Source organism: Mirounga angustirostris, unplaced genomic scaffold (assembly GCF_029215605.1).
Source record: "Mirounga angustirostris isolate CCGP_5_RB_7025 unplaced genomic scaffold, mMirAng1.0.hap1 SCAF_4, whole genome shotgun sequence".
NCBI classification, from domain to species: domain Eukaryota; kingdom Metazoa; phylum Chordata; class Mammalia; order Carnivora; family Phocidae; genus Mirounga; species Mirounga angustirostris.
The window spans coordinates 170938656-170954015 of NW_026991712.1; the positions used below are offsets into that span (position 1 = coordinate 170938656).

Sequence of the window (15360 nt, forward strand, 5' to 3'; positions counted from 1 at the left end):
AGCCACCCAGGCGCCCTATGGCATGATTTTTAATAGCCATGTGTATTCCATTGCATGAATGAGAATGGTGTGTGTTTATATGTATATAAATACGTATATATAAATATGTATAAAATAACAATTACTGCTGTATGAGTACTTACTATGATAAGAGCCCCTCACACAAACTTATGCAGCAAGCATTATTAGCTCTTTACAAAGAAAGAAACCAAGGATCAAAGAGGCTACACATAGCCAAGTAAGTGGTAGAGTCAGACTTCATACTGGGGCTTTTTGATCCCAAAGCCTGTGCTGTGTGCCCCAAAACCTTGTTAGGAAATGCCTTGTAAAGGCTCTGGTCAAGTCAAGGCCATCCAGGGCACAGTGTCCACCTGGACGGTCAGCTGGAAAGGCAGACATCTGAAACACTTTTCCAACGATGTGATGTGTGCCGCCAGCCCCCAGCAGACAGGCAGGGTCCCAGGCACTGAAGTGCAGGGCTGCGTGCCTTTGAGCCTAAGACAGGCAAGAGTTGAGTTGGATTATTATGATTTGGAGAAATACAGAATAAAAACAGCTAAGAATGGGCGCCTGGGTGGCTCAGTCAGTTAAGCGACTGCCTTCGGCTCAGGTCATGATCCTGGAGTCCCGGGATCGAGTCCCGCATCGGGCTCCCTGCTCGGCGGGGAGTCTGCTTCTCCCTCTGACCCTCCCCCACCTCATGCTCTCTCTCTCAAATAAATAAATAAAATCTTAAAAAACAACAACAACAAAAAAAACCCAGCTAAGAACATTTTCATCTAGCAAATAAGCTCTGAAAATTGATTACTCACTCTTGTTGGCAAAGCTGTGGGGAAGCTGCTGTGTTGCCCATGAGAGTACAGATTGCACCACGCAGGGCAGTTTGGCAATAGCTGTCAGCAGTAAAATGTGCATATTCTTTGACCAGCAATGTCCAGTTCTGGGAATTTATTCTATAATCTGCACATGCAACATGGTACATGTACAAGGTATTCATTCCACCATTGTTTGTAATAGCAAAAGATTGGTAGTATCCTAAGTGTTCTCTAGTAAGGGAAGTGGTTTAATAGATTACAGGACAATGGATGTATTAGTTTTGGTAATGCTAATTGCTGTAACTCTTAAGTCCCAGATCTCAGTAGCTTAACACAATAGAAATTTACTTCTCTCCCATGCAAAGTTGCAAGTGGGGCTCCTCTTGCAAAGGGTGACTCAGGGATCCAGGCTCCTTTCAGCTTATAGCTCAACCCTCTTCCATTTGTGAATCCCAACTCCACTGTGTGCACTAAACCAAGAGTGGGGAAGGGCGTGGAGGTTTGAACGAAACACTCTTTATGGGCCAGGCCTGGAAGTAGAGAGATAGCTTTCACACTCCTTCTGTTGGCTAGCACTCAGGCCCAAGGCCACATCCAACTGCTGGGAAACAGTCTAGCTGTATGTCCGGGAAGAAGAGAGACAGATTTGGTGATCAGCCAGCCGCCTACATCATGGGAAAACCAGATGTAGCTTTAAAAAGATAAGGAAGGTCTTTATGTAACTAATACTATTATGCACAAAGGTAAGTTTTGTGTAAAAAGTGGGGATATACAGATTCACATTTACCTATGTGCGCATAAGTAAGCTCTCCAAAGACACTGAAGAAACTGGCCCCTTCTGGGGGTAGGTGTTGGGCAGCTGTGTGGAAAGGGAATGTGGTACGTGGGTGACTTCACTATGTGCTCCTGATTTTCGGCATATATAAATATATTAACCTATCAAAAAAAAGCTGAAGCGGCCATCAACCAAGTTGTTGGTCTGAAGGTACTAAGCAAAGGGAGAGGATTTAGGTACATAGCCTCAGGGTGGAAACTGGGGGGAGTAGAGGAGAGCAGGGGTTCAGGGCAGAGGCTGGGCCGCAAAGACTAGAGAGGTTTCCCAAGCCCCTCGGAAGGCGGCTGCAGTGGCTTTTTATAGAACCATGCCCTGCAGGCTTCTGGGGACAACTCGAAATAGATTCTTGCAGAGCATGGAAGAGCAAGCAGACTCACTCTGCTGGATCAAAGTCAGGACAGATATCCAGGGGCAGTTGAAGCTGGGTTTGTTTCTGCACGAGCAGGCCTTGCTTCAGAGGGAAGTGGAGGCAGCAGGAGCTTTCCATTTTGTCCTCAACTTGGCGCCTTGTCACCCTTTGGACCAGCTGTAAGGCAGCGATCTAGGGGTTGGAGACAGTTCTTGTTCCTAACGTGCCCTTACACGGATGCATCTATGTGGAATCACATCACTTATGCCCAATCATTTACTCATGTATATTTGGATGTCTCCCCTGGTCCAGGTATTACAGGTGGTATGATTATAAAAACAGAGATGAAACTGACTACAGAATGTTGTTCGGCCTGGGAATTGCGTGACTGGCCGCTCTATGGTGAGCAAGAGGTTCTTACCGTGCAGGCGGGAGCTCACCCCCTGTATGGTGCTTCTGCCTCATTGTCTCACTCTTTGCCTCTTGCCTCTGAAGAATTCCTGAAAAAGCAGCCCCACTTTTCTGATTTGGTTCAGTTCTCTGCTTTCAGGGCAGCATCAACATGAGCCGCGTAGCTGTGATGGGACATTCATTTGGCGGGGCCACGGCGGTCTTGGCTTTGGCCAAGGAGACCCAGTTTCGGTGAGTGTCCCATCGATGTTCTGTGAGCTCCGTGCACCATTCATTCATTCAGCAAGTATTTGTCACGCAAGTGTTATGTGCTAGGCACAATGGTTTGGGGGGCTGGGGACTCAGCGGTGAACAAGAAAACGAGGTCTCTGATTTCATGGAATTATGTTATTGTGGGAGGAGACAGACGAGTAAACAAGCTAACAGCCAAATCCCCAGCACTCAGGTGTAGTGAAGAAAATAAACCAAGCTGGTATGCCGGAGTAATTGGAGGCGTCCTTCAGAAAGTGACATGAGCCAAGACTTAAAAAGAAGCCAACCATATGAAGGTCTAGGGGAAAGATCATTCTAGGCAGAGGGAACAGCTAATGCAAAGGCCCTGAGGCAGAAAGAAGCTTGCCGTGTCAGTGTGGGAAGGGCACAGTGAATGGGGCAAGTGGGTCAAGATAATGATCAGAGAGATAAACGGGCTAGATCACACTGCCTTTGGCCAGAGTAAGCGAGTTTGATTTTATTCCAAGTATGATGGGAAATTATTAAGGGTTTTAAGCAGAGAAAAATCTTTTTTTTTTTTTTTTTTAGTTTTTATTTATTCATTTAACTAATTACTACACCCAATGTGGGGCTCAAACTCACAACTCCAAGATCAAGAGTTGCATACTCTTCTGACTGAGCCAGCTAGACTCGGAGAAGAATCTTATTTACACATTAAAAGATCCCTCAAAGGGGGCGCCTGGGTGGCTTAGTCATTAAGCATCTGCCTCTGGCTCGTCTCCCAGGGTCCTGGGATCGAGCCCCGCATCAGGCTCCCTGCTCTGCGGGAAGCCTGCTTCTCCCTCTCCCACTCCCCCTGCTTGTGTTCCCTCTCTCGCTGTGTCTCTCTCTGTCAAATAAATAAATAAAATCTTAAAAAAAAAAAAAGGATCCCTCAAGGGGGCACTTGGGTGACTCAGTGGATTAAGTGTCCGACTTGATCTCAGCGCAAGTCTTGATCTCAGGGTCGTGAGTTCAAGCCCTGTGTTGGGCTCCACGCTAGGCATGGAGCCTACTTAAAAAAACAAATTAAAAATAAAAAAATAAAAGATCCCTCTGGCTACTGTATGAAGAGTGGATCGTAGCAGGACAAGACTGAAAACCAGGAGGCTGGTTAGAGGAAGGCTGTTTCAGAGTCAAGGTCAGAGGTGAGGGATTGGCATTAGAATGGAGGTGGCAGGATGGAGAGAAACGAATTTGAGTCAGGATATGTTTTAGAATTTGAGTGGGAGATGATTGTCCTTTATTGAGATGGAGAAGACTCGAGGAACTCTGAGTAGGGGAGAGGAGCCAATCTTGGGGCCTTCATTTTGCCCCAGGTGACAGATTACTCCTCGACACTCTGGCCATGTCTTTTTTTTTTTTTTTTTTAAAGATTTTATTTATTTATTCATGAGAGACACAGAGAGAGAGGCAGAGGGAGAAGCAGGCTCCCAAGGAGCAGAGAGCCCGATGCGGGACTCGATCCCAGGACTCTGGGATCATGACCTGAGCCGAAGGCAGACGCCCAACCATCTGAGCCACCCAGGCGCCCTCTGGCCATGTCTTTGAGCTATGCCACCAAGGAGGCTTTTCCTGACCCCTGTGCCATGCACACTGTGGGCTCACATAGCTCCTTGTGCAGTCAGGGCACTAAGCTCCATTTTGTTACCTTGTCTGTTCTGTCTCCCCTTCTAGACTGGCAGCCCCTTAAGAGCAAAAACTATGTCATTTATCTCTGTATCCACAGCACAGGGCTAAGCACATAGTAGGTACTCAATGAATGTTGAATGAATGAAGTGCCTTCTGAGTAACCCAGGTCAGCTGCCTGAGGGTAGACCCAGGAAAAGGTCTGATCCTTGCTGCCAGAGAGTTTAAAATCTAGAAGGATCTGAGGTGCGTGGCTGGCCCATTCAGTAGAGCATCCACCTCTTGATCTCAGGGTCATGAATTCTAGCCCCACGTTGGGCATGGAGCCTACTTTAAAATAAATAAATATAAACAAACAAACAAATAAATAAAATCTGGAAGGATCTTTGGTGACAGGTGAAGGTGATCTCTATCCAGGATCCTAACTGAAGGGTCTGGGCCCTGGTATCCCCTTCCTGGCTTTCTGAGCTTTTGTCCCACCGAAGGGAAGAACCCTGCCCCTCCCCCTCCCCCACCAGCCTAACTATTCTTGCCTGGGTTTCCACATAGCAGTTCCAAATGTCTGGTCCTGTCACAGGTGTGCTGTGGCTCTGGATGCTTGGATGTTTCCTCTGGAACACGACTTTTACCCCAAAGCCCGAGGCCCTGTGTTCTTTATCAATGCTGAGAAATTCCAGACAATGGAGAGTGTCAACTTGATGAAGAAGATATGTGCTCAGCACGAACAGTCCAGGATCATAACTGTCCTGTGAGTAAGCCCCAGGGTCATGATCATGATCCCCAGTGTCCTCTCCATTTGCTACTTAGTTGTGGCTCTCTTAATTTCTTCTAAATTATCCGTAAGTTCTACCCATTAATACAATACTTAAATACTTCCTGAAGTGCAAAGTCTTAATTCCTTTAGGATTTCCTATCTGTCCTCCTCCACTTAGCTCCACTTACAGCAATTCCTTTACTAGTTTATATGACTTGCTGACAGGATTTGCCTGTTGCTTTCTGGAAAAAAGGTATTGCAGGATTGTGAGTTGGAGAGGGAGAGTATGGGTCTGGATGGACTCCAGAGATGTCTAGCCTCATTTGGGAATCTTAGTGAGTCTTTTGAAGAGTGTAAATACAATAGATCCTTGACATTCACAAGATAGACTTTTGGAGACCTTGAATACCTCAGTTCATATATCTTCCATAAACCATATATATTCTGCCCAAGAGAAACCATATTCTCTTCACTTCAGTTGCTAGCACTATCAGTCGGTTTTCTCTCAGGAACCACTTATCACAGAAAGAAAATTTTGAGTGACCTTCAGATCCGTACCGTAGATCGAAAGTGGCACAGAGTTCAGGTGCAGGGCTGAGGGCCCACTGACACATCTTCGACTTGCTTCTGCCCTGCCCTCGGAGCCTAGCAGAGCCTGACTGCACATGCCTCGAGGATCCCAGGTTGTATTTCCGCAAAACAAGTAACTACATGTCACAGGCTCCTGGAATCACTCGGGTAGTTGAAATGCTGAATCCAAAGCGCCGGAATGCTGCGAGTCCCCTTGGTAAACAGTACTTCTTCCTTGCTCCTCTTGAGTAGGCTATCTTCCTTAGGGCCAGCCCTCCCCTTTCCTTTTGGTCTTATGGCAGCAGGGGACTGCTTGACAGTTTCCCCACGCCAGTCAGTTTGAGGATAATGGTGACCTCTGGAGGGAAGGGAGGTGAGAGCAGTTGGGAAGGGGAACCCAAAGGCAATTTAACTCTTAAATTGTATTACTTCTTAAACCGACTGCTGGATACTCACGTATCCATTATATTATTCTTTACACTTTTTCATGTGCCTTAAACAACACATTTTTTTAAAGTCAGGTATTCCGCATGATGTCAACCAAAGTTGAGCGTTTCGATTTCCTTCCCTCATTGAATTGACTAGTAAATATTTAGCTGTGAGTCATAGCCCAAAATGAACCTAGTGAGAATTTCACTTTTGAATTAAATGTATTTGATAGCTAGGAACTTAAATTCTAATCCGGAAACCCTCTTTTATAGGCGTTTGCCCTTACTTTTCTGATTACTTCAATAAAGGCAGGTGATTCCTTTTCCTGTTCACTTTGTGGCACGGTTCTGATGAAGAAGGAGCTGATATGTTTTGTGACTGTTCAGAAGTCACCAGGGAAAAGCCACAGTGCAATAGTTTATATTCACAGCAAAATGGCAGGGATGGCAGGCCTCGCCTCCTTGCCCTGCGCCCGCCCACTCCACCTAACTCACCCTTCCCCGGCACTGTCAGACGTTGTGGCTTCGGGGTTAGGGCAGCTTTGAAGCCAGGCACACCTGTGTTCAAGTCCTAACTCTGTCCCTTCCTGGTTGTGTGACCTTGGGCAGATCATTTCCTCTGATTCCGTCGAAAGGAAAATGCTTCCCTTCCGAGATTGTGATGAAAACTCAGAGATAATGCACATAAAGCCCCTTGCACATGGTAGGTGCTTAGCAAATATTTGTGTGCCCTCGCCTCCAGACCCGTACCAGTTATTTGTTTCTCTTTTCCTCTAGTGGTTCTGTTCATCGGAGTCAAACTGACTTTGCTTTTGTGGCTGGTAACTGGATTGGTAAAATCTTCTCCACTCAAACCCGTGGGAGCTTGGACCCGTATGAAGGTCAGGAGATTATGGTGAGGGCCATGTTGGCCTTCCTGCAGAAGCACCTAGGTAAGGAGAGAACTGGGCTTTGTGGGCAGCCGTGGGGGTCTCTTAGATTTCCCTACCCAGTGGCCTATCCTGACATGTCCCAGGTCAGGAATATATATGGCAAAAGGAAAACCTGAGTGAAGGAGAGAGTTGCACAGAGTTATAGAAAGAACACTTAGCTGTTAAGTTTGGAGACCCTGACTCTGTTTCTTACTACCCAGATGACCTTGGCCTAGTCATTTAACTTCTGAGCCTTGGTTTCCTCACTGTAAATGGCACTTTCACCTCTCTCTTTCCTCCGTGACCTGTGTCCTAACTCATTCTCACTCACCTCATCTGTACTGCAGAGGAGGTTATGATGATAAATGGGCTAAGTTTGTAGAAGTGCTTTAAACAAAACAAAGCATGGAAGGCTTACGACCAGTGTCCTACATCACAGACCAGCTAAATGGCAAGACCTGTAGAGGTCTTTGGCCCAGCCTCCCACCCAGAGGAGATCTTCTCTTCCTTCTTCCCACCACACGGTCAAGCAGCACGGAGAGGGCGCGGCTACGAGGGTCAGCCCTCTCCGCCTCTCCGTTTTATGATGGATATTCTAGTTAGGCTCATTTTGGTTACAAGGACTAGAGATTCCATCATCTACCTTGAGAAAAAAGGAGAGTTTGTTTATGAAAGTGCACCCAGCCACGTGGGAAGTGAAAAGTTACGGGAACCAAGGAAACTTACAGACTGACCTCTCTCTCTCTCTGGTCTCTCTCATGGGCTCAGTCTCTCTGTCTCTTCCTCTCATGACAGCTGTTTCTGTTGCCTCTGGTCTGTATTTTTCTCCCTTTCTACTCTAGTTTTTCTCTTGCTGATAGCATCTACTTGTTCATAGTTACTGGTTCCTCGTAGCTTCGGTTGGCTCGAACCACTCATGGCTTGGTCTTCCTGCCTTGTGGCATCCTTTCCTCTGTGGCTCCCAGTGCTCACTGCCATGTTTTCTTGGATTTCTTCGATCAGATTCGAGAGAGACAACTTGATTCTCCCAGCTCATCTTTTCTTAGCAGCACACTGTAGGCCAATGCCCCCTCCCCAGGCTCGGAGCTATCCTGACCAGATGCCCCTTTCTGAACCAGCCAGAATGGAGGCGGCTACCACTGTGTGCACCAGACTGATCCCTCAGTGGTGTTGTGCATAGTGCAGTGCCCTTCAGAAGGGAGCCAGGCCAGCCCGAGTTTCCAAGGCCACCTCACTCTAGCCTAAGAGCAAGATCTGATCCTTTCTGACTCCTCTCCACTTGCCCTGGTCATCCTCACAAGGGCTGCCCAGAGAAGCCTCAGACCCCTTGCACATGGCAGCTCTTTAGATACTCGAAGTCCCCAGTGGTGTCTTCTCTGCATTTTCTGTTCGGTAAGCTAGATGCCCATGGTACCTGCATCTGTTCCCCGTGCGGCTCCCCACGTTGCAATTCATTATCCCCTTTGGACGCACTTGTTTGTCGGGGTGGTCTTTTAATGTGTGGTGCCCTGACTTGAACGTGACATGCTGGATGTGGTACATACAGCAGGACGGTCACCTCTGTGCTCTGGACGCTAGACATCTAGTTGCATGGCCTGAGTGCATTAACAGTTCCAACAGTTGCCAGACAAATTTGGTGTGGAGTTCAGTTTGCCTTTTTTTTTTTTTTAAAGATTTTATTTATTTATTTATTTGACAGACAGAGAGAGAGAGCACAGATAGGCAGAGCGGCAGGCAGAGGGAGAGGAAGAAGGCTCCCCACTGAGCAGGGAGCCCAATGCAGGGCTTGATCCCAGGACCCTGGGATCATGACCTGAGCCGAAGGCAGATGCTTAACTGATTGAGCCACCCAGGCACCCCTCAGTTTGCTTTTATTTATTTATTTATTTATTTATTTATTTATTTATTTAATTTTTTTTTTTAAAGATTTTATTTTTATTTGACAGAGAGAGACACAGTGAGAGAGGGAACACAAGCAGGGGGAGTGGGAGAGGGAGAAGCAGGCTTCCCGATGAGCAGGGAGCCTGATGCAGGGCTTGATCCCAGGACCCTAGGATCATGACCTGAGCCGGAGGCAGACGCTTAATGACTGAGCCACCCAGGCACCCTCCTTAGTTTGCTTTTAAAACATATTTGTTCTGGGCGCCTGGGTGGGCTCAGTTGGTTGGGTGACTGCCTTCGGCTCAGGTCATGATCCTGGAGTCCCGGGATCGAGTCCCACATCGGGCTCCCTGCTCGGCAGGGAGTCTGCTTCTCCCTCTGACCCTCCTCCCTCTCATGCTCTCTGTCTCTCATTCTCTCTGTCTCAAATAAATAAATAAAATCTTTAAAAAAAACCCAAAAAACAAAAAAACAAAAAAAACATATTTGTTCTGTTATGAATGTATTGACTTTTTTAACCTAAATTTGCATATCTACATGCCTGTTCATTTCAACTTGCTCCTGTGAGCCATTATGCCAGCCTGGGTATAGAGACTGCAGGGTTAATAGAGACTTTAGGGCATCACCCTATCACTTCGTAGGAGAGGAATGGATCCGTGACTCTAGACTTCAGTGGGGACTGACTACATGGTCCTCGGCCCACTTTCCCTGGTAACTGTTAGCATCATGTCATTAGGTAAAGAGCCAAAGATGACAGGGGAGCCCCCCATGGCATGATTGGGCTGCAGTTAGGAGCAATGTCTGTTGAGCTAAAATGCTCATTACTGGAGACCAGCAGAAGAGGAGATGCGAAGGAGAGTCTAAGACTATAGGGAGGTTATCGAGAACTTGCTTTATGCCAGGCCTTCCACTAAGTACTTTAGATTCACCATCATATGTAATCCTGAAGACGACCCTCTCCAGTAGGTACTTTTATTATTAATTCCATTTTATAGATGAAGACATGAAGCTTAGGAAATTTGAGTAATTTGTCCGAGGTTATCTGGTTACTAAGTGGCAAGGCTAGAATGCAGCCTAAATTGTCTGATTCCAAAGCCCCCATACTTAGCTGATACACTGTCCTGCCAGCGACTCTTAATGACCAAGGTATGGACTCAGTCTTGAGGAGACACAGAAAGCAGGCACCTAGCTGGCAGAAGGGACGGGACAGTCAGGAGAGGAGGCTCCCTGGACAAAGTGATGCTTGTCTTTAACAGATGAGTCTGGTTCACCAGGGAAGGGGCAGGGGTCTTCTAAACAGAAGGCACCAAGGCTTGTGTGGTCAGTTTGGGGAAACTGTGTTTAGTGCATCTGGCGCTCAGGATAGTGAACTGGTAGAACATACGGCAGAGAAGTGGGCAGAAGCCAGATGTAGAAGACGCGTAGTTGCTGAAATGAGTGTGGATTTTAGTCCACTGGCAAGGGAATGTCATGATTAGATGTGTGTGCGCGGTCTGGCTACATCATGGAGGACAGGCGATGGGCCTGTCTGAGAGGCTGAGGGCCCCGCTCGAAGGCTGTGGTGTAACCAGGCAAGAAGAGATGAGACAGAGTCTGAAAAGGCAAAGACTCTCCACTTGGGGCAATTAGCTTTGTAAAGGGAGAAAAGCATTTTGGTGGCCACATGTCACACGGGAAACCAAAATGGGTTGCAGTGAGCTGTACCTCTCCCCGCTCCTAAAAATACCTCTGGGAGCACATCTGCCACTGACCCCGGGATATTCTTTCTCTTGGTGCTTCTGTCCTGTGAGCTATAGGCAGCTTTCTGTCTCCCTCTTCCGCTCTCCCTTCTCCTTTCTCTGCAGACCTCTGATACCCTCCCGTCCCCTGTATCTCCGCTGATTAACTTCGCCTCCCACCTCATTGAGAAAATGGAAGTGTAGTCAGTACTTCCTTGAAATCCCAGCGCCTTATCTACCCACCTTTGTGCAGACACTCAGCTCCGCATCTGGTTACCAGCTCCCAGTCAGTCGTCTGTCTAAGGCCAAGCCCTCCACCCGCACACAGCTTCTCTTCTCTTCCGTGGGCTCAAAGTGATTGTGCCAGCAGGTTTTTCCTCTTATTTTCGATCATCAGTTTGCCCCTCTCGACTTGGTTCGTTTCACCCTGAAATTTCTCTTTTTTTTTTTTTTTAAGATTTTGTTTATTTGAGAGAGAGAGTGAGCCAGAGCGAGAGAGGCAGCACAAGCAGGGGCTGGGGCAGAGGGAGAGAGAAGCAGGCCCCCCACTGAGCAGGGAGCCCGATGCAGGGCTCAATCCCAGGACCCCGGGATCATGACCTGAGCTGAAGGCAGACGCTTAACTGACTGAGGCGCCCAGGCACCCCTCACCCTGAAATTTCTCTTAAAAAGTACCTCTCGACCCCACTTTCCCCTCCAGGTTACCACCCCGTTTCCCTGTTCCTCCCAACAGCAAAACTCCCCAAAAGAATGTCCGTCTTTACTCTCTCTGGTTCTTCTCTTAGCATTCTCTCTTAAACCCACTCCAGTCAGGTGTTTGCATCCCAGTTCCCTGGGAGAACTGCTTTTGTCAGTGTGACCGGTGACCCTCACAGCCCTCAATCTGGTGGTGAGTTCTCATTCCTCGTCTGCTGGGGTGCTCAGCAGCTTCTGACAGAGTTGGTGACGCCCTCCTCCATGAAACCCTGTGTTCGCTTCCAGGACACCCCCGCTGTGGGTTTTCTCCTGTCTGGATGTCTGCTCCTCCTCGGTCTGCTTTACTGCTTCCGGGGCTCAGGGCTTGGACCTCTTCTCTCTCCGCATCCCCTGATGTCATCCATCCACTCTCATGGCTGACAACGCCCCATGTCTCCAGTTCGATCTCTCCCGTGAACATCACATTTGTATAACCTGCCACTCAATGTTTCTCTGTCCAGTAGACATCTCCAACAAAACCCGATTTCGATTTACTCAAGCTGACATCTTCTTGTCTCTGCTCGCCTTTCCAATCCCTTAGAAATCCTCTTGGTGGGCGCCTGGGTGGCTCAGTTGTTAAGCGTCTGCCTTCGGCTCAGGTCATGATCCCAGGGTCCTGGGATCGAGTCCCACATCGGGCTCCCTGCTTGGCAGGAAGTCTGCTTCTCCCTCTCCCACTTCCCCTGCTTGTGTTCCTGCTCTCACTATCTCTCTCTCTGTCAAATAAATGAATAAAATCTTTAAAAAAAAAAAAAAAAGAAAGAAATCCTCTTGGCTCTACCTTCCGGCTACATATGGAATCTCGTCCCTTGTCCTCACCCCCATGACTGCCACCCTGTCCAAGTCATCTCTCCCTGCCCTTGCTTCCCCACACGGTCTTTTCTTAATCGAGCAGCCAGAGTGATCCCGACAGAAACTAAGTCCGATCTCTCACGCCCCTGTTCCGAATCCTCCAGTGGCTCCCCATTTCTCTGAGAGTCAAAGCCAACATCCAGTGTCCCGCTGGTCCCATATGATGCGGCCCTCTGTTTTTTCCCATAGTACTTATCACCTTTTCCCATCCTATATAATTTATTGTGTTTATTGTTATCTCTGCCTATTAGATTATGAGCTCTATGAGGATAAGGGTTTCTATTTGTGTTGTGGATGTATTTTTAGCACCAAGAACATACTGGCTCATCATGGGTGTGCTCAATAGTTTTTGAATTAATGAATATGTTAACACTTACTTGATGAGGACCTCTTCCATGCCAGGTTCTTGGCGGGGCACTGGGGATCCAAAGATGGAGAGTGGCCCCTGCTTTCTGTCCCAGCTTTTGTTTGTTTTGAACAAAAGTACCATTTGCCTGTTCAGCTGTGCCCTGCTCCCTCAGCCTGAGGACTTGGACCCTTTTTGACTGTTCTTGCTGTGTTAGACCCATCTGCCTATGACCCCAGGGCCCTCTCTTGAATCCTATCCAGTGTTAGGCTGCCTCATGATGTTGCCATCCTGTTCTCTCCCGCCCTTCACTGAGGTGGCCCTGAATGTGCTTCCACCGGCTGACATGCAAAAGATCTCTTCCTTCCTGCTCAGCAGCTTCCCTGAGCTTAGATGGAGGCTTTCCATATTCTCACTCTTTCTGACCCAGGTTTGAATTCTGTCTCTACCACTTCTCCACTGGAATGACCTTTGGTGAATTGGGTAGCTTTTCTGAGCCTCAGTTTCCTCAGCTGTAAAATAGGGCTAATATAGGACTTAACACATAGGGATATTGTGAGAATTAAATGAAACAGTGTATGTTTGGCACAGTCTCTAGGATGAACTACTCTTCAGTAAATGCTGCCTTCTGTTGCTATTACCCTTGTTGAGTTGTTATGGGGTAAGCAAGTCATGTATGAAGCCCATTTATAAAAGCACTCAGTGAACAGTAGTTACCATTCTGCTGTCACCATCACCACCACCTAACCAGTCCTTTTAGTATCCCTGATGCTCCTCTCCAGGATGACCCACTGAATCCACAGTAGCTATTCTTTGATCTTACCTTACAAAGATTTCCCTAACCTTCCTGTTTTTTCCCCACTCAGAACTGAAAGAGGACTATGACCAGTGGGACAGCCTCATTGAAGGCATCGGACCATCGCTCACCCCAGGGGCCCCACACCATCTGTCCAGCCTGTAGGCACAATCGGTCATTTGTGAAAGGTCACTGAGCTGAGTTCCCATTTGGGGCCTGCCCAGGGACACCCGTAGCCTCCTGTCAAGAAGTGGTTGGCGTGATCCTTCTTCAGATTGAGGATATAATCACGCTGCTGATTGGATAACTGGGTACTTTGATCTTGGACTTGTTGATCTTAATTTCACACTGGGACTTGGATCACTTACTCATTGGCAAACTGACTTTCTGGGAACCGAATGATGGTGTGGGGAACAAGCAGTGGGGTAGAGTTCGGGGGCAGGGGGTTGCTTCAAGCTCCAAGCTGTACAGTATTAACCCAGCAGCCTACTCCCTCCCCTTGGGCCATTGTGGCTTCTGTCATGGAAGAAATGAAGCCAAAGGATGGAGTAAAATTCCCACCTTCAGGACCTCTAGCCCAGCTTAGCCCTATCTCTTCATACCTCTCAGCCTTCTCCCTCCCCAGGGCCACTTGGTAAGTTCTGAGCACTTTAGGTAACTTTCTAGGATATGGACCACCATCAGATTTTCCGTTTATTTTCTTATTGCATGAAACATGGTTAGGACTCAGACCTGTGAGCCCATGGAGGAGGGCAGAAGCATTATCCTCACAGCATAGGTGGAGAAGCTGAGGTCCAGAGTGGTATCACAGAAGCTCTGGATGTCATGGAGGTTTGCCAAAAATGTACCTTGACGAGAATCAACACAAGTTGGTAGAGATAGAGAAGGTAGATTAACACCATTAAATGGCCATTTGAACAGGCCCTTGCGACAGGAGAGAGGCAGTTTGGTTGGTTAGAATTCAGGTGGCCACCCCTGGAGATGTCTAGGAACACTTTGGTCTTGCCTCTTAACCTCAGATATCATGAGTCTCCAACTTGCTCAGAATCAGGGTGCTGTAATTGTTTTCTGGCTCTGAGGCCCTAGCCTCAAATGTATATCAAGATATAGACTGAATTTCCATTCTGTTCCATTTATAATATGAATGATATTAATACTCATGTTTGCCTAATGATATGTTGGAATATTTTCTTTATTTAATCTGCATTAGAGCAAGATGGCGAGCCATCTGGAAGTAACTTTTCCTTCTGTCTTTCTTTGTTCGCTTACCACTTATGCCCATGTGGAAAAAAAAACTTTAAAAGGAAAGGAAATCTTCTTGGAAATCTAACTCAAAGCTGTCTGGGAACATCAACCTGAAACTCTCCTCTCCACTCCTCTAGACTTCATACCTCAGCCCAGGTAGGGGACCCCAAGACAAGGCAGGAGCAAAAGGGAAATGCATCTCTACACAGTAGATCCAAGGTCAGTGCCACCAAAGCAGGCTGGGACCATGTCTCCCATCTCAACAGCTATTCTTTCTAAGACATGAAATATCAGATCCACTGAGACTGTGGACCTTGGGAGGATCTGAAGAATTCCGGTGAGACGGAGTGTAAGGAGAATGTCATTCATTAAAGCACTGGGCTCTAGAATTCTGTATCCTGGTTTTGAGTCCCAACTCTACCACTACTAACTGCGTAAATTTGAGCAAATTGTGTTCTTTTTCCATTCTCAGTTCCCGAATTTCTAAAACGGGGATCTGCATCATGAATCGTTAAGAGGATTAAGCATAAGGATGTGTGACCCAATGATTATTTAAAAGTATGATTCCTACTTTCTCATTATGTGAGATTTTATCTTATAGCTTTTGTTTTCTGGCTTTATTGCTTTGCGGTCAAAGAAAATAACCCCTATGGTCTTCATCCTTCAAGATTTGTTGAAACTTGCTTTTTGGCCCAATGTAAGGTCAGTTTTGTAAATATTCCATATATGATTTAAAAGACTGTATATTTTGAAGTTTTGGGCTTGCCATTTTACTCAGCGGCACATTATGGACTTCCTTCTATGAGTGTGCATACGGTATTTAATAGAGCCTT

The 15360-nt window shown here is 47.1% G+C and overlaps 1 protein-coding gene across 2 annotated transcripts in view; it reads left to right on the forward strand.

Moving 5' to 3' along the window:
• Nucleotides 1–14916, forward strand: part of PAFAH2 (platelet activating factor acetylhydrolase 2) — a 30768-nt gene extending 15852 nt beyond the window's left edge. For both annotated transcript variants that reach the window (XM_045898392.2, XM_054513059.2), the window contains exons 8-11: nucleotides 2550–2641; nucleotides 4869–5039; nucleotides 6821–6975; nucleotides 13353–14916. In XM_045898392.2, coding sequence (XP_045754348.1) covers nucleotides 2550–2641; nucleotides 4869–5039; nucleotides 6821–6975; nucleotides 13353–13447 — 513 coding nt within the window. In that variant the 3' untranslated portion in view covers nucleotides 13448–14916. The remainder of the gene's footprint in view (nucleotides 1–2549; nucleotides 2642–4868; nucleotides 5040–6820; nucleotides 6976–13352) is intronic.
• Nucleotides 14917–15360: the final 444 nt, after the last annotated feature.